At 44.3% G+C, this 19,846-nt stretch overlaps 1 protein-coding gene across 1 annotated transcript in view; it reads right to left on the reverse strand.

The window, feature by feature from the left end:
- Positions 1–19,846, reverse strand: part of LOC126335865 (odorant receptor 43a-like) — a 97,476-nt gene that overhangs the window by 55,823 nt on the left and 21,807 nt on the right. The window contains exon 3 of the mRNA XM_049999338.1: positions 17,561–17,660. Coding sequence (XP_049855295.1) covers positions 17,561–17,660 — 100 coding nt within the window. The remainder of the gene's footprint in view (positions 1–17,560; positions 17,661–19,846) is intronic.

Consider the following 19,846-nt stretch of genomic DNA (forward strand, 5'->3'; position numbering starts at 1 on the left):
GTTATGAATGGCGAGTGTTCATCGGAGACAAGGTATCGCCAGGAGTGTCCCATAGAAGTGTGACAGGACCGATATTATTCTCTATATACGTAAGTGATCTGACGGACAGGGTGAGCAGCAATCTGCGGCTGTTTGCTGATGATGCTGTGGTGACCGGAAAGATGTCATCGTTGAGTGACTGGACGAGAATAAAAGATAAGATAAAATTTCTACACACATCAAATCAAGTTTCGCATCACCACAGAAAATTGGAATAGAGATCAACATAAACATCATTTCCGCCCTTTTATTGCTCATGAACACCACACATTACATGTTGTACCACCATACAGCAAGGCCATGCAGACGCGGAGGTCCAGATTGCTGTACTCACCGGTACCTCTAATACCCAGTAGCACGTCCTCCTGCATTGATGCATACCTGTATTCGTCGTGGTATACTATCCACAAACTCATCATGGAACTGTTGGTCCAGATTGTCCCACTTCTCAACGGCGATTCGGCGTGGATCCCTCAGAGTGGTTGCTGGGTCGCGTTGTCCATAAACAGCCCTTTTCAATCTATCCCAGGCATGAGTCTCGGTCGGGCACACAGTTTTAATCTGCCAGGAAGTTTCATATCAGCGCACGCTCCGCTGCAGAGTGAAAATCTCATTCTGGAAACATCCCCCAGCCTGTGGCTAAGCCATGTCTCCGCTATATCCTTTCTTTCAGGAGTGCTAGCTCTGCAAGGTTCGCAGGAGAGCTTCTGTAAAGTTTGGAAGGTAGAAGACGAGATAATGGCAGAAGTAAAGCTGTGAGTACCGAGCGTGAGTTGTGCTTCGGTAGCTCAGATGGTAGAGCACTTGCCCGCGAAAGGCAAAGGTCCCGAGTTCGAGTCTCGGTCGGGCACACAGTTTTAATCTGCCAGGAAGTTTCATATCAGCGCACACTCCGCTGCGGAGTAAAAATCTTATTCTGCAAATATCCCAGGCATGTTCGATAGGGCTCATGTCTGGAGAACATGCTGGCCACTCTAGTCTAGCGATGTCATATCCTGAAGGAAGTCATTCGCAAGATGTGCACGATGGGAACGGGAACTGTCGAACATGAAGGCGAATGCCTCGCCAATATGCTACCGATATGCATGCATTATGGGCCGGAGGATAGCAATCACGTATCGTACAGCCGTTACGGCGCTTTCCGTGACCATCAGAAGCGTACGTCGGCCCAACAAAATGCCATCCCAAAACAGGAGGGAACCTCCACCTTGCTGCCCTCGCTGGACAGTGTATCTAAGGCATTCAGCCTGACCGGGTTGCCTCCAAACACGTCTCTGACGATTGTCTGGTTGAAGGCATATGCGACACTCATCGATGAAGAGAACGTGATGCCAATCCTGAGCGGTCCATTCGGCATGTTGTTGGGCTCGTCTGTTCCGCTCTGGATGGGAATGAAGTTGCGCATCGTGTAGCCTATTGAGTAACAGTTTGAGTCGTAACACGACGTCCTGTGGCTGCACAAAAAGCATTATTCCACATGGTAGCGGTCCTCGACAGCTCCTGTATCTCTGTATCTCCTCCATACCCGAACAACATCGCTTTGGTTCACTCCGGGATCCCTGGACTCTTCCCTTGTTGAGAGCCCTTACTGGTACAAATAATAATGCGGACGCAATGGAACCACGATATTGACCGTCTAGGCATGGTCGAAATACAGACAACACTAGCCGTGTACCTCCTTCCTGGTGGAATGACGAAGTGATCGGCTGTCGGCCCCACTCCGATAATAGACGCTGCTCATGCATGGTTGTTTACATCTTTGGGCGGGTTTAGTGACATCTCTGAACAGACAAAGGAACTGTGTCTGTGATACAATATCCACAGTCAAAGTCTATCTTCAGGAGTTCTGGGAACCGGGTTGATGTAAAATTGTTGTTGATGTGTATATTTGGTGTGATGAATGGTAAAAAAAAAATTAAGTTAATCCACATGAGCAGGAAATGCAATCGCGTAATGTTCGAATATCACAGTAGTACTGTGCTGCCTGACAATGTCATATCGATTAAATATCTAGGCGTGACGTTGCAAAGAGATGTGAAATGGAGTGGCCGTGTGAGAATCGTAGTAAGAAAGGCGAATAGCTGACCTCAGTTTATAGGGAGAAGTTCAGGAATTTTCGGTTCATCTGTAAAGGGGGCCTGGTATAGAACACTAGTGCGATGCATTCTCGAGTACTGCTCGAGTATTTGGCATACACACCAGGTAGGATTGAAGGAAGACATCGAAGCAACTCATAGGTGGGCTGTTCAGTTTGTTACGGTAGGTTTTCACAACAAGAAATTATTACGGCGATGACTAGTGGTGATAGAAGGTACCCTCCGCCACGCACAATACAGTGGCTTGCGGATTATGTATGTAGATGTAGAACGGTGTTACTGCTGCTGAAATCAAATGACTCGGTTAGCAGTATTAGTGACTTTCTAATATCTTAGACGTTAGCAGGTGATGTAATTATCCCGAGAGAACCGTCGATCTATCCAGATGTACAGGATGCGGCGCTTAAATACGGACAAATGAAACTTTTTTCAAAGCAAAACTAGTAACACAAAATACAAATGAAAATGAAAATCCTTTTACATATAAGTAGTGGTACCTTTCAAGAGTAACATTATTCGATGTAACCCCCTACAGCCGCAGTCACCGCCTCCAATCTTGTCCTGAAGCGATCTCCCACACTCTTCAAAACAGCGCTGTCCGTATTCGCGAATGCTGCTTCGATAGCGGTGCGTACAGATGCGACATTAGGGTGCCTCGTCTTATTGGTAATTCTTTCGACTATGCTCCAAACATAGTAGTCGAGGAGATTCAAATCCGGGCTATTCGGGGGCCAGAACGCCTTTGGCCAGAACATGTCAACATTATCCGAGAGACAATTTTGGACTAAATGACTCGTATGAGTTCCTCTGCCACCGACGCATTGATCGCTCGCTGATATTCAATACTGACACCAAGATCCTCAGCGATTGCCCGGGATCCTCGAACATTAGAGTCTGAGCCCTCTCGATGACTGCCGCAGTTCATGTCATGCGTTTCCTCGAATGAGGTTTCCTCGCTGGGATAGCGGAACCTTCTCCAGACTTCTCCGAAGCGTTTTACTTGGCTACAATATCGTCAACAGTTGATCTCAGGTACCCGAAGAATCGAGCTACTTCAATGGGCGAGTGCCCAGCGCAAAGACTTTCGATAATCGAGGGTCTTCGGTTGTACTCCGCACTTGTCCGTAATATCTCGGCCACTTTGACGTTCTGACTACTAGGTGCCTACGGCTTTCAAGAATGCCAATCGCGACCTCCGGTGGAATCACCATTCGGCGGGAAATTCAAATTGAAATTTGTCCGGAGTTAAGCGCCGCACCCTGTAGGTCTTCTGTGTTTCCTTTGAATCGCCAATGGAGCATCCTCGGATGGTTTCTTTCAAGAGGACGCTGTCGGTTTGTTTCCCCATTCTTCCGCAGCCTGAACGTCTGCTCAGTTTATATATCTGAACTCGTCGACGAGCAGACGTAAAAAATCCGTCGATTACGATGAAAGTGATTTTCGGGAGTTCAGTTGCTTGGTATTTAATACACATACTAAACTGCTGCGAGATGGGTGTGGATAAATTGGAGAAATGTTAAGGTGTCACTAAAATACATACACAACTTTTACTAAAATACACACTCACTCACTCACGTTAACACACACACACACACACACACACACACACACACACACACACACACACACACACACATACACTATAAACCTGAGACTTTTCCACATGGATTGATAGAGAGGCCATAGCGACCGTTTCGTTCTGCCCTTACAAGAAAAGAGTACAGAAATGTTCCACTGATATAAAATTTAAATACAGATCCAGACAGAGGGGAAATTAAAGAACGCACGAACTAGATCACAGGTCGATTACAGACCGTGCATATTAAAGCAGTTGGTAAACTTAGATACTCGAATTTCCCCTATGAAATCAAATTTGTTTGGACCCACCAATGTGTTGCTGATGCATAGGACCAGCGGATGCTAAGATGAAAATAATTTTGATATCCGCCCCGAGATGGCGTGGACCACGAAAGGAAAGGATCCCTTTGGTTCAGGTTTGCTTCATGCCCACGATGGCGTGGAGGAAGATCTTTACATTTGCATCTGCTACATCGCAAGCCATTTAACGGTATGTGGTGGAGGGTACTTCTGGTACCACTAACTGACCTCCCCTTCCCTCTTCCATTCGCGAATGGTGGGTGGAAAGAATGATTGTCGATAACCCTCTGTATTCGCTCTAATTTCTCGCGTGCTCATTTTACGAGATGTTTGTGTTAGGAAATAATAAAGTGCCCGACTCTTCCCGGAAAATGCTCTCCCAAATTTCAATAATAAATCTTTCCGTGATGCACAGCCCCTCTCGTGAAACATCTACCATTCGAGTTTGTTGAGCATCTCGCGCCGACTAAACGATCCCGTGACGAAATACGCCGCTCTTCGTTGGATCTTCTCTGCCTCTTTTAGCAATGCTGCCTGGTGAGAATCCCACATTGATGAACAATATTCAAGAATCGATCGAACAAGCGCCTTCTAAGCCACTTCCTTCGTGGATGAGCTATGGCTCTGAGCACTATGGGACTTAACATCTGAGGTCATCAGTCCCCTAGAACTTAGAACTACTTAAACCTAACTAACCTAAGGACATCCTGCCCGAGGCAGGATTCGAACCTGCGACCGTAGCGGTCACGCGGTTCCAGACTGAAGCGCCTAGAACCGCACGGCCACACCGGCCAGCCGTGGATGAGTTACATTTACTAAAGATTCTTCCTATGAATCTCAGTTGGCATCTGTTTTCCCTGTTGTTTATTTTATGCGGTCATCCCACTTAAGGTAGCTCTGGGCAGTTAGTGATATATATTTTAAGGTACATACTGTAGCTGTACAGTAGTGGATTTCATTTCCTATCTGTGCGCAATATATTACATTTATTTACGTTTAGGGTCAACTGCCAGAGACTGCACCGTTCATCAGTCCTCTTCAGGTCATTCTGCAAATCGATACTATCTTCTGGCGTTGCTACTTTTAACTGCATCTGCCAAGAGTGTTAAAAATCTTCCGACGCTTTCTACTAGATCATTCACATACAGTTTAAAGAGTAACGGTCCTGTCACATTTCCTTGGGGTAATCCCGATATTACATTTTCATATGATGATTTTGTTCCGTTAAAGAGCGACATGTTGAATTATTTTTGTAAGGACTTCTTGAATGCAGTCGCAACTCTGGTCGTATTTTTTCCACTAAACGGTAGGGCGGGTCGGTGTCAAATGCCTTTCTGAAGTCGAGGAGCACGGCATCAAACTGAGCGCTGTTGTCTACAGCGTATGTATCTCATGGAGGAACAGAACGGGCTGAGTTTCGCAGGATCTCTATTTGTGGAATCTATGTCGATTTTCATAGAACAGATTTTTGTTCTTCAAAAACTTCGTAATACATGAGCATAAAATATATTCCTTAATTTTACAACAATCTGCCGTCAACAATATAGGCCTACAATTATGTGCGTCTTTCCTACTACCTTTCTTGACAACGGGAATGACCTTCGCTTTTTTCCAGTCGCTAGGTACCCTTCGTTACTCCTGCGATCTACGATAAACTGCTGTTAGTAGGGGGGCAAGTTCCTTCGCAAAATCTGTGTAGAACGTTACAGTCTCTCATCTGGTCCTGATGCCTTTACACTACTAAGCTTTTATATTCTGTTGTCGGTTACCTCAATATCTGCCATTTGGACGTTCGTACGATGAGTGAAAGTTGGGACCGTACCGCAACTTTCCGCGTGAAACAATTTCGGAGGACCGCAACCAGTATTTCGTCCTTCTTTCTGTTATCTTCCGTTTCCGTGCCAGTATGGTCACTGGGTGACTGAATAGACGATTTCGAACCGCTTACTGATTTTACGTAAAACCAAAGCCTTTTAGGGTTTTTAGTCAGATCGGTTGACAAAATTTTACTTTCAAAGTCATTGAATGCTTCTCTCATTGCTCTTCTTACGCTCACCGTTGTTTCGTTCAGCTTTTGTTTGTAAGCTACGTTTTGACGTCTCTTGAATTTGTGATGGAGCTCTATTTGCTTACATAGCAGTTTCCTAACACGGTTTTTAAACCACTGTGGGTCTTTCCCATCCCTTAAGACATAGCTCGAAGCGTACTTGTCTAATGCAACTGAATGATTCTCTTGAATTTTTTCCGTTTGTGTTTCACATCATCGTCCTTAGCATTGAATATTTGATGCTAACTACTCAGATACTCTTGTTAAGTAAAATTATTTTCCTACTTTTCTTAATATTCCTTGTGATACCTGTAGTCATAGTTGCTATCACAGCCTTATGATCACAGATGTTAAGTCCCATAGTGCTCAGAGCCTTACGATCACTGATACAGTCCTTTAAGTTAACTGATTCGGTAAGTTCAGGTCTGTTTGTTGCTAGGAGGCATAAGATGTTAACTTCTCGAGATGGTCGAAGTAATTTTCGGACTAGACATTCAGAATAATGTCACACGAATCCTTGTCTCTGGCACCAGTTTTAATAGCACCTGGCATATTGAAGTCATCCCATATTACAACGGTATGATCAGGAAAATTACCAATGTTATTTTGCAAATTCTCTCTGAAGCACTCTATTGCTACAACTGCTGACCCAGGCGGTATATGAATGCATCCGATTACCATTTTTGACTGACCTTTCATGCTTAACTTCACGCAGATTATTTCACGCTCGGAATCCCTGATAACCTCGCAGATATTGCCGAATACTGTTCTGAGATAAATGCTCAATCACTAATGGCCACTAATCTAGCCTTATGATGAATACTCTACTCTGAATTTAATATTTCGTTGCTGTTAATTTCCGGTTCCAACAAACCTTCTGTTCCTAATCGACGAACATTCTCTGCGAACATTCTGGCTGATGTATCTTCGATTTTGGCAGGCAGTTCGTCTTTGATCCTAATGGGGAGGGGGTTTTCTAACCTAAAAAAACTCCATATTCACACAACATGTGCTCCGCTACCCTAGTAGCAGCTTCATGTGTGTCGTGCACGTCTGACCTATTAAGGGGAACCCTACAATTCTCCGCGCGAGAGCGGATATCGAGAAAGTCGAATCAGATACCATTTGCAGAGTCGTCTGAGCCTCTCATTCAGATCTTACACCCTATTTCAAACCAGAGAACTGCAATAGACCCTCGGTATGATGCTACAAACAGTAAGCTTCCCATGCCCTCCTCGTGCGATGCTAGTTGTCTTCACCAATCCGCCGAAAAGAGCCGAGGATGGCCTCAGAACCTACGCGGCAGGCGTCGTTCGTGCCAACATGAGCAGCTATCTACAGCCGGTTGCATTGCACTCCACAGCCACCGGCGGAGTCTCCTCCTTGTCTCTGACGTGATCACAGACAGAAATATTGATTGCACGCTGGCATTCTTTCCCACCGTGAATGTCATTTTCCTAAGGCGCTCCACTCCCCGCCTAATGTTGGATGGTTCAAATGGCTCTAAGCACTATGGCACTTAACATCTGAGGTCATCAGTCCCCTAGACTTATAACTACTTAAACCTAACTAACCTAAGGACATCACACACATCCATGCCCGAGGCAGGATTCGAACCTGCAACCGTAGCAGCAGCGCGGTTCCGGACTGAAGCGCCTAGAACCGCTCAGCCACTGCGGCCGGCCCTAATGTTGGAGCTCCCAAAGACTAGCTGGCCCAATAGGAGAGGCATCCCGTGCTTCCTCAGGAGTATTATCAACATTGGTTAGCACCTTGTATCTGTTGCTAAAGCCTAAATTTAAACTGGATTCTCTGTGAATTTAGTTCAGAATCAAATAAAATAATCGATGATATCAAATATTTTATTTAAAATTAATATTTTAAATAATATAGTGGTGCAATTGCTGGATACGTCTTAGCGTTGATTCAAAATATCTTCAGCAGCACATACTCTTCTTAGTCAACATAGATAAATTTGCATTCAATAAACAGAGGGTAAGCCTCTCATCAGAAAATAGCGCACACTCAAAATTTTAGTTCTTTGGGTATAGCATGGTTCGAAGGAGATGACTCATAACCTAAACATACCATTAATCAAACAGCCAATCCGTTCCTAAGTTAGCTATTTTAAAAACATAAAACTTGCTTTAATAAGCAAATAAATGAATAGATCTCTGTACATGTACATAAGAGAAAACAGTGTAGGATGTGTCCTACGGAGCAAAGATTGAGATGTGTGAGATAAATTACTAGCCGTAATAGTAAAACTCCAAATAACTAGTACTGAACATTTATTTTATCGTAAACAATAAGAAAAGCGCTGCACATTTATATTAAGAACACAATGGTTGCTGGTGCCTCTCTTAAATAATTACAGAAGTGCAACGAATAGTAAGACGCCTTGCCAGATCGGTTTATAAATCATTAGGGTCTTATAAAACAGGAATAACTCAATGGTAAGGAATCACACATGCACTCCGCATTCACACTAACGCCACGCAAGAAACAGAAAAAAACTAGAACTACAATACGCATGACAAACACGGCAAAAGGATTGCTCCACCGGCCTAATGCATACACGGAAAACTCAAGCCGTGGAATTGAACGAAAATTACGATACGAAATGTAAATCAGATCGGTAAAGCATGTAAGGCACTACACGCACGTGAAGTCAATGTAATTTAAGCCCTACCAGTATACGAGTAGAACAAGAACTGAAAACGAAGAGCTGAAGGCTGCTTCGTTCTTCAAGTACGTGGCCCTAACTACAGAAACCGATACCAATAAAACATATTTAAAAAACCAAAAGTTTTAATATAAATGGGTTAATGCCTCAGCCATGCTGAAAATTACACCAACTCCGTTACCTTACTCACTTCTGCAAACGATCTCCGATGAGCAACCTCTCTTTTCAAAATCCCAGGAACTAGTATAGAGCTACGAAACCAAATTGGGATCCGCACATGTAGCAGAAGACGTCACGAAAAATTCTTTCTGCACCCTGCCAACTTAAGCACAATAGCACTTCAACCAGAAGAAACAAAACCTCTTTGCACCATTCCAAGCCTACACAAGAGCTGGCCAAACTGCCGCAGTAACAGACAAGAAGTTTTCCTGCTATCAGATACTATGAAAAACTAATATGCAGACACATTCAGTCTTTCTGTCATTCAAAGGAAAGGAAGCGAAAACTTGACCTAAGGCTAAATTTGAATAAATCAAAAATCTTGACAACAGAAATAAAGACTAATGTGTTGGTAGAAGGAGAGTTGGCACCATAGTTCAAAATGGCTCTGAGCACTATGGGATTTAACTTCTGAGGTCATCAGTCCCCTAGAACTTAGAACTACTTAAACCTAACTAACCTAAGGACATCACAAACATCCATGCCCGAGACAGGATTCGAACCTGCGACCGTAGCAGTCGCGCGGTGGCACCATAGTAATACAACGAGTTGTTACAACTGGGTTACTTCAAAGACAGCTGCGAACCAGACGCCCTGAAGCGTACATTCCACTGACGCCAGACCACCGCCATTTGCGACTTCATTGGTGTCAAGAAGGGCCCATTGGAGGGTAGGGTGGAGGTCTGTTGTGTCTTCTGATGAAAGCTGGTTTTTCCTCGGCATTCGAGGAGGTGATTTGCAGCAGGATAACGCTCGCCCACATACCGCTGTTGTAGCCCAACATACTCTACAGACTGTGGACATGCTGCTTTTACCTGCTTGATCACCAGACCTGTCTCCAGTCGAAAACATGTAAGACATTACCAGATGAAAGCTCCAGCGTCATACACAAACAGCATTAACCATGCCTGTATTGACCGACCAAGTGCAACAGGAATGGAACTCCATGAACTTTTTCATGCTTACATTCAACATTCTGGCGGTTAAATCGGTTATTAATGTACCAGCATTTGATATCTCGCAACGTTAATCACTTAAATATTTTACCCAGACAACCGTATTCCTGAAATTTCATTACTCTCCGTTAATTATTTTTTGGGCTTGTGATTTTTTTGCCGTCAGTGTATATATTCGAAGATGAAATACTGCAGATGAAATTAATGTATTTTGGGCATGTCACGAGAGCAGAAGACTGAATAGGAAAAGCTGTAATGGTTAAATATGTAGAGGAAAACCAAGGAAAAGATTGATAGATGACATGACAGAAAGCACAAATGGCTCTGGAAGAAATGAGGACGAAAATAATGCCCGCGAGTGCATGGAAGGACATGGTTCTCCGTATCACCAGGAGTGGGAGACGACTTGATATATTTCAGCGACAGCAATAAAATCATTGGTCCGAGCAGGGGAATCTCTTGGTTGTTCTGTAGTTTCCCTCCGAATGTCATCAGGATTCGCCTGACTGAAATATTCTCAGTATCCAGTGCAGAGCTACCATTATATGAAATCGTGAAAGCACTGGAGCACCTGTGGAACGATATGGGGCAGCATTTTCTCGTCTGCTCCGTTTGTCTGAGAGCTCTGCAAGCAACTTAGATGTACCCAACAGAGAAAAAAGTTCAATTATATACGCCTCATTTTTCTTGCTGCAAACACGGGGAAATGCAGCATTCTGCTGGGCGCTAAGGCATCCGTGGTAACGAGTAAACAGACACAACAGCTGAATCGTCTTGTCACTGGTACATAGTGCAATGTGCTGACGCCCTGCGAAGCTTTAATGAGACTTTTGAATATGAGCTACAGGGAGCAGGAGTGGCTGGAATTGTTGGACAATAAGCTGCAACAGAAGCTTTCTCCTCCGCGGATCGATCACCGGCATTTTGTTCCGGAGCCATGTATACGGTTCATGAGTGTGGCCTTACTCTGCGCTGCTACGACTGATGACCCACATCGTACGAAATAACGTTATGATGCTTTACCCTGCTGAACCGCGTCATTTTCGAGTCAATAAAGAGCATTCTGCAATCTATGACAGTCATTCAATATTAATCACAACAGAAGATTGCTGTGGCAACGTGCCACGATGTGCTGGAATAAATTGTGGGGCACATAGCGTACGTATTTCAGGACATTTTAACAAAATACACTGTTTTGAAGAAGGGGCAGCAATAAACGTAAGTGCGAACCACCAGTCTTAATTTCGTTGGCGCTGAGGCGTTTAAAAATTTTGTGTGCCCTCTGCGCTCAAACCTTTTAGGTTGGAGGCTTTAGTATGTTACAGAACGACTGATTCGTCCATATTTTAGTTATCAGCCAGCGACATACATCTGCCGTCATATTTATTAATTTCTTTGACGATTTCCGCTTCTTGTGTGTGTGTGTGTGTGTGTGTGTGTGTGTGTGTGTGTGTGTGTGCGCGGGTGGATGGATGTTGTGGCGGCTGTTTCACTGTATATAAACTTGGCTGATTGAGTGGCTCGTCACTGAGTCGCCCACTCAAGAGGCGAGTTTTTGATGAAGGGTAGGTACGTTTGCCTCAACAGAATGACATTGAAAAATAGCAGAATCAACTATCGGACTAGCTGCATTAATTGTAGCCACCTTCCGGTGTCTCCAGATAAATAATAGCTTATCTGAAAGAAATTACTGTGCCGTTGACTGGTAGCATGGGAACACGAAACCTACGACAGGTGTTTCAACAGGAAAGTATTTGCAGAGTAAGGGACAGGGTAACTTTTGTGCAAATTAAACCATATTTTTATATTTATCAGTTAAGCATAAATACAAAAGAGATGCGAGGCAGCCTGTACCGAGTGGGAAACATCAATCCACAATCCTGGACTGTCCGTAGTAATCGTTAGTCCTCCATGCGATTATGAATTTATAAAAGAACAATATAGAAGATAAATGAAAATTTCGTCAGGTCCTACAGCGTTCTAATTGGTTAGAAAGAATGGGAAATTGCTCTGAGAAAAAATGGAAGGCGTCAGTCGACCACGAGAATCATTGAGTTTCAAATGCAAAAAGCGGCAACTCTAAGATGCGTTTTCAGGGGCTATGTTTTGTATGTTTCTCCGCAACAGCGTTGCCGTCAACATTGCTTTAGTGTGACTACATTGCTGTATGGCCGGGCAGTGTTACTCATGGAGCACGGTGTAGCAGATAGTTGCCGAGGCAACGCCGGGGTGTTGCCAAGTGTGGAGAATATTTCGTGTCGCCCGATCATATCTATCTCTGTCCTTGTCTGTAACTGCTTCCCTCTCAGTCATCCTTGATTCCTCTTCCTCAAGCCGACGGTGCTGCAGTCCCACGACGCGTAATCTGAGCAGTGAAACAATATCATTTCTCTTCGTTTGTGGAGGTTCAGTGTTGGCTGTAATTACTGTATGTCACCGAAACTTGGTACATATTCTAATGCGTTAATGCGGAACAGATTTACACTGTTTGTATGGCGGTATGACACCCGCGTTGTCATTTGGCTCGCCGTAACGTAAATGAACAGTATAGGTGACGAGAAGAGAGACCATGCGCTTCTAGTTAAACTGTTTTTTTGTGATTGGCAGCAAGTACAGAGCTGCACTGAGAAAGTATCGCCGACTGAAAGGTCCGAGGAGGGGCTCGATGTCATGAAATGGCTGAAAGAAGATGGTAATGAAATTCGAAAACACTGGTGACCTTGGCTTGGCACCTGGAAGAGGAAAGCCTCCTATACTGGTGGAAGCTATGGACGAGGCTGCTGTTGCTGTGGCTAACCACGCAGCGCATGCCTCCTGCAGCGTCATGAGAATTGTCGATCCCTTGGTCAACGGTATTGAAAGTTTTGATGTCTGTTTTACCATGGTACAAGTACAAGATCTGCAGCTGAAACCTCATGATCCTCAGCAAAGTTCTGAATTTGCTCTTTTGTTTATGGCACGGATCGAAGTTATGACATGTGGCCATGCAATATTCTATGGAGTGACGAGGGAGCAGTGAATACACAGAACTACCGAATTTGGAGTGCTGTTAAACTACGTGCCGTGTACGAAGAGCCATTGCATTCGCCGCATATGGCTGTGTGGTGACTATTCAGAAGACACCTTTATTCTCACTCCGTTCTTCTTTGAAGAAAATACACCCAGAGAGCCTGTCCACGTGCAGCGTAACGGCTTAACGCTATCGAGACATCCTTCTACAGCATGCGATTTTTGCTTTGGAAGAGCGCAGCTATGTGGAAACGACACTGTTTTCATGCAAGATGGGGCGCCACCTCATGTAGCTCGCACAGTTTTACATCCAGGGGTTTTCCAGATGCAACATCATCTGATTTGAATTCATGTGACTGTTGGCTCTGGGGGTATCTAAAAGAACGCGTTTACCGGGGACTCTTTCGATCTCTACCTGATCTGAAGGCCAGCATACAGGAAAACGTTGCTCAGATTCCACCAGAACTGCTGCGAGCAATTATTGGTCAGGTAGTTTAACGGATGCAGTATCGCCTCTATGTCTCCGGTGCTCATACTGAACAAATTCTGTATGCGGCAGTTTATAATAAAATCAATCTTACGCCTTTCTCACTTGTTTCACAAGTTCTGCCCTCGCCCCATTTGTAGTCCATTACATAGGAAACATTTCTGTATGTCTTTCTTGCACTGACAGATTTATGCCTGGTGGCTAAAATTGGAACTAATTTTTTTTCCAGCGTAAATTTGTTCCGCATTATCACATTATAATATGTACTACGTTTCTCTACCACATGATAACTACAGCCCACACTGGACTTCTTTGAGTAGCTGCACTTTACTTATAAGTACATGGTACGTCTAAGACCAGAGCTATGGAACACAAGAGGAGACACAGTATATACAAAGTCTGAAATCTGAGAAAAGATCTTCTCCTTCCTACCACTGTAGTATGTGATTTAAAATACGGAGAGAGAATTGTATTTACATTCATGAAATTCATGATTCTGTCCATATACTGGTGAACCACAATAAAATATTAACATTAATATTTGGGTGTAATTTGAAACTACTTTACCGAATTCGTTACCAAAGCATTGCAAACGCGTTGTGCTAGGAGGCTTAGCGATGAGAAATATCCGTTAGATAACTTCTGTATGAATTACCAATAGCCCAAAAATAAAAGTTGATTGCCAGTCTGGTAGCAATTGGTATACTGTCTGTCATGTATTGATCTTACCATTTCTCGGACGCATTATTTTTAAGCGATATGCTGAAGTCGTGATTCAGCATCTTGAAAAAAGTTATATCTTCGGAAGCACTTCACATGAAAAGGAATGCAATAGCTTTGGCTCGATTTCTATTTTCCTTGCCAACCTTTTTTTCCTTTTTGTAATGCATATTGTGCAGAAGAGCAGCACCCCCCTTCCACTAGCTAGCTCCTGTCCATTTGGCAGTCACGGCGTGGCCCGTGTAAGCAAACACTTCTGTCCCGGAAATTTGATGCTGTAAACACTCTAGGGCCACATTGGCTGCCGAACAGATGGTGCGGGGTACACGCGCGGTCTCGGGAGCCTTGTCACGGTCCGCGAGATTCCGCCCGTCAGTGGTTCGAGACCTCCCTCGGGCATGGGTGTGTGTGTTGTCCGTAGGGTAGGTTACTTTAAGTTAGCTTAAATAGTGCGTAAGCTTAGTGACCGATGACTACAGCAGTTTAGTCCCGTAAAACCTTACCACAGCCGGGCGAAGTGGCCTAGCGGTTCTAGGCGCTACAGTTTGGAACCGCGCGGCCGCTACGGTCGCAGGTTCGAATCCTGTCTCGGGCATGGATGTGAGTGATGTCCTTAGGTTGGTTAGGTTTAAGTAGTTCTAAGTTCTAGGGGACTGATGACCTCAGAACTTAAGTCTCATAGTGCTCAGAGCCATTTCAACCATTTCAACCCTACCTCAAATTTCCAAATTTTTTGTTGCCGAGCATGTGGCTGAAATTCCTGTAGCGTGCAATGTTGCCAGACATCATTGTCGGGATTTATTGTTGGTAATATGCAATTTTTATTGTCCGCGTAAACGTGCCTTGACCAGAATAGCAGCGGCAAGCTGTGTGCAGTCGACTCGCTGAGCAGATTGCTTGCTCGCGTAGTTTTGGCGATCGCGGGTAGCCGTGTGCATCCTCTAGCGACGTGACCGGAGTCCTAGCGTGGTTACACTACGTTCATCTAACACCATGGCAATGGAGGTCAGAACATGCTGCTAGCTAAGATGGCGGCAGACGCTCCTGTTAGTCTTCACAAACGACCCAAAAACAAACGGACGAGATGACAGGCTTTGTAAGAGTGTGGCTGAAGAAAGCGTCTCCATCAGTTTTATGGCCTACGCGGCGTGCCGCCACCAGTAATATACAGGGTGAGTCGCTAACTATTGCCACCAAGAATAACTCCGAAAGTACGATAGGAGCTGAAAAGTTTGTGGGACAAACGTTGCATGGGACAACGGGCGCCATAATATGACGTTGGTTTTTTGTTGCTAGGTGGGGTCGCTTCAGATATATGAAGGTCAACTTAGCTTTTTAGAATGGAATGCTGTAGTTAGTACTTATTTTCTGATAGTGGCTATCGCGACGAATTGAATGATGTGTAACAATAAGGTCTTTGAAGGTCAACAAAGGTGGCATGAATGTCCATTACAGAAAGTGCTCGAAGTGATGACCATTGCAGCGCAGTGCTGCAATATTCTTATCATGGCTTCAGTGGCATTCCTTATCACATCGGAAGCTATCGAAACACAAGCTCTGACAATTCTCTCTTGCATATCTTCAGGTGTAGTTGGAACGTCTTTATAAACAATGTCTTTTTCGAATCCTCACAAGAAAAAAATCCAGAGATGTCAAGTCTGGCGAACGAGCTGGCCACAACACATCTCCTCCGCGTCCAATCCAACGATTTGGGAATTGTCTCTGCAACTCATTTCTATCAGCGAAAAATGGTATTTCTTCCAACAACAGACCTAATGTTTCTTGCAGGAATGTGGTCTACCTCCTACAGTTATGATTTCCTTCAATGAATTTGGGGTCTATAATTCTGTCCTCCATAACACCACACCATACTTTCACCGACCACGGGTTTTGGTGTGCAGCTTTCCGCAGTCAACATGGATTTTCAGTTGCCCAATAATGCATGTTATGCAAATTAACATTTCTATGAGTCATGAAAGTAGCCTCGTTAGTAAATAAAATCAAATTAATAAGTGTGTCATCCCTCTGAATCTGAAGTTGAGCCCATCGGCAGAATTTAATGCGACGCATACAATCCGTACCAGGTAATTCTCGGCGGAGACTGATATGGTAAGGATGATATTCATGGCGATACAGAACACAAACAACACTTCTCTGGCTCATGCCAGATTCCCTTACGATTTTACGCGAACTAACACAAGGATCTCGAACCACAGTGGCAAGAGTACCAATTTCTGTTTCCTTGTTAGTAACTTTCCTTTGCCGGATATGTTTCCAATGCGTTAAAGATCCAATTGTTCTCAATTTATCATACACATATTTAAAAGTACGACGTGTAGGGTGAATACGTTGAGGATATCTTTCAGCGTATGTCTCTAGCTCTCACTGAATTTCGTTGGCATTCTACGTAAATGAGAAGCATACCGAGTTCTTCGAAGGAATACATCATTCACATTCGCTTGATTCGACGATACTGGTATTACGGATCCTATTAGTGTTGTGTTGTGAAACAGTCGAATGGTGTTTACATGTCAATGGCACGGTAGATGGATACGCCACATTCGGCGATTATTTACTATTTGCACGATATACGAGAGAGCGAATTGTTAGAGCATGTGCTTCGATCAGTGCCGGAGTGATAAGGAATACCACTCAATCCATGATGAGAAGGCCGGCCGCGGTGACCTCGCGGTTCTAGGCGCGCAGTCCAGAACCGTGCGACTGCTACGGTAGCAGGTTCGAATCCTGCCTCGGGCATGGATGTGTGTTATGTCCTTAGGTTAGTTAGGTTTAAGTAGTTCTAAGTTCTAGGGGACTGATGACCACAGCTGTTAAGTCCCATAGTGCTCAGAGCCATTTGAACCATGATTAGAAGATTGCAGCACTGGATCGATAACAATGGTCATCACTTCGAACACCTCCTATAAATGGACGTTCGTGCCACCTTTGTGACCTTCGTTGACCTTCAATGACCTTACTGTTACACATAATTGGCTTTTCGACAGCTGCTATCAGAAAATGAGTACCAAACTATAGCACCTTCATATCTTTGAAGCGACTCCACCTAGTAACAAAAGACCAGCGTCATATTACGGTCACCATTGTCCCATGTAACATTTGTCTCACAAACTTTTCCGCTACCATCACACTTTCGGAGTTACTCTAGGTGGCAATAGTTAGTGACTCACCCTGTATATTCAGCACAGACAGCCTTACAGGGAAGGAGTGTTAAGAGCAAGAATAAAAGCACTGCAATGAAAAATGTACAGTTCTCATTGGTATCGAAAAACGAGGAGAATGTTGAAAAATCGCTTCTTTGTTGGCGAATTCAAGCCTGTTAAATACTGTAAAATGGCGAAGTGTGGAACATATCTGCTTAGTAGGTACGACATTGTTAGCTGAGTAGTTACGGTAAGCACTTACAAGTGTTGCCTGGAACAGAGCGACGCAGGCGAGCAGCACGCCGGAGATGAACTGTGTCATGGCAAGCGGACTCATCACGCTGTCCAGGTACCGCACGAACCTGCACATAATTACAAATACTTTACTGCACAGTTTAGACATCCAACACGCGTATGTGTTTCAATGTTGGTAGATTTACCTAACCGTGCAACTTCCAGTACACTGGACACTGAGGCGACAAAATCGTGGGATCCATCCTACTATGGTGTAGGACCTCCCTTTTCCCGCCATACTGCAGCGATCTGATGTGGCGTGGCCCTAAAAACTCGTTGGAAGTCCCCTCCAGAGTTATTCAGCCATGCTGACTCTGTTGCCGTCCATAATTATTGTGAAAGTATTACCGGTGGAGGATTTAATGCATTAACTGACTTCTCGATTGTGTCCCATAATTGTTCGATGTTGGGTGATCTGGGTAGCCAAATCACTCGCTCGAATTGTCCAGAATGGTCGTCAAACCAATCACGAACACTGTAGCCTAGTGACATGGGGCATTGTCTTATATAAAAATTCCATCGTTGTTTGAGACTATGAAGTTCATGAATGGTTGAAAATGGTCTACAAGTAGCCGAACATAACCATGTTGCGTTCAATTGGACCAGAGGAACCAGCCTGTTCCATCTAAACACAGTTCACATCATTATGCAGCCACCAGCAGCTTGCACAGTGCCTTGTTGACAACTTGGATCCGCGGCTTCGTGGGGTCTGCGCTACACTCGAACGCTACTACCAACTGCTACCAACTGAAATCGGGACTCATCTGCTAGGCCACGGCTTTCCAGTCGTCTAGGTTCTGGAGCCAGGAGCCCAGAGGAGGCATTACAGGCGAAGTCGTGCTGTTAGCAAAGGCGCTCGCGTCGATCATCTGCTTCCGTAGTCCATGCACCAAATTTCGCCGCACTGTCGTAACGGATACGTTCGTCGTACGTCCCATATTGATTTCTGTGAGAATTTCGGGCATTTTTTCCTTCCATTAGGACTGACAACTCTACGCGGAATCCGATGCTCTCGGTCGTTAAGCGTTGTCCGTGGTGAGAGACAATGCCTGAACTGATGTATTCTCCGCACGCTCTTCACATTGTGGGTCTCGAAACATTAAATTCACTAACGATTTCCTACACGGAATGTCTCAAGCGTCTAGCTCCGCCTTCAGAGTCTGTTAATTCCCGTCGTGCGGTCATAATCACGTCGGAAATCTTTTCAGACGAGTTTAAAAATGACAGCTCCTCCAACGCATTGTTCTACCATGTATACGCGATACTATCGCAATCTGTAGGTGTGCGTATCGCCATCCCATGACTTTGGTCAATTCAGTTTGTAGTCTGTCGCCTGACGACTAGCAATTCAAAGCCGTGCTTCCGCCAAGTGCTCTTACGTGGATACGCATGTGGCAAGGTACACAAGTCAGTCGACCATCTCCCCACAATTTAGCAATATACAAGGCACCTACTTTAACGTATCATAATTTAAGCTGATTCGGGGACCGATATGCAGATCTGATCGTATTCGTAAATCAAAATGTTTGCTGCAGCATAGGCCACGTCTCGCACATGCAGAGAAGTGTGGTTGTATACTGACCGAAACGTCTAAAATACATTGGCTGTAGGCTTGTCATAGCCACGGGCTCCCTAGGAGTTTAACGTATCACTGATCATGTGTCGAGCTGGTTGCGCTGTTGTTTTTTGTCCTCAATACGTTGCATTATGTTGAAAAGAAATGAATTCGAACTTGTGGAACTGTTTCCTACTGTTCGAACATTATATACGCTCCAAAATCGTAAGAAAAACTCTCTATTCTTTGGACAATGATATTGCTCAACCCGTATCCGCAGAATCAAGTGTTGTAGAATACTTATGGAGGAGTCTATGTTATGGACTGCTCCATACATCATATTGTTACAACAAAATTATAGTATGGCACCATATATTATAGTGAGCGCATGCTACGGTGACTTACGAGAAAAACAGTTTGCTTCGCTAGATGAGGCCTAATGTTTTCTTGTAGGTGACATCTCACATATAAAAAGACATTTAAAAGCTATACTTAAGTAGATATATGGACCTTTTTATGCTGCAGGTATAACTTTACTGAGCGAGAATGTAAAATATGGCTAGTGGTTTTGTTTTTTAGTGTTTACAAGCAACGCACCGACTCGGCTGTTGTCTATGCCATATACTACAGGTTTCGTTTCTTGACTTCGTGGTCCTACACTTCCGGTTTTCTTTTTTTTCGTGTACATAGCACAGAACC

The sequence above is a fragment of the Schistocerca gregaria genome, chromosome 2 (genome assembly GCF_023897955.1).
Source record: "Schistocerca gregaria isolate iqSchGreg1 chromosome 2, iqSchGreg1.2, whole genome shotgun sequence".
In the NCBI taxonomy this organism is placed as follows: domain Eukaryota; kingdom Metazoa; phylum Arthropoda; class Insecta; order Orthoptera; family Acrididae; genus Schistocerca; species Schistocerca gregaria.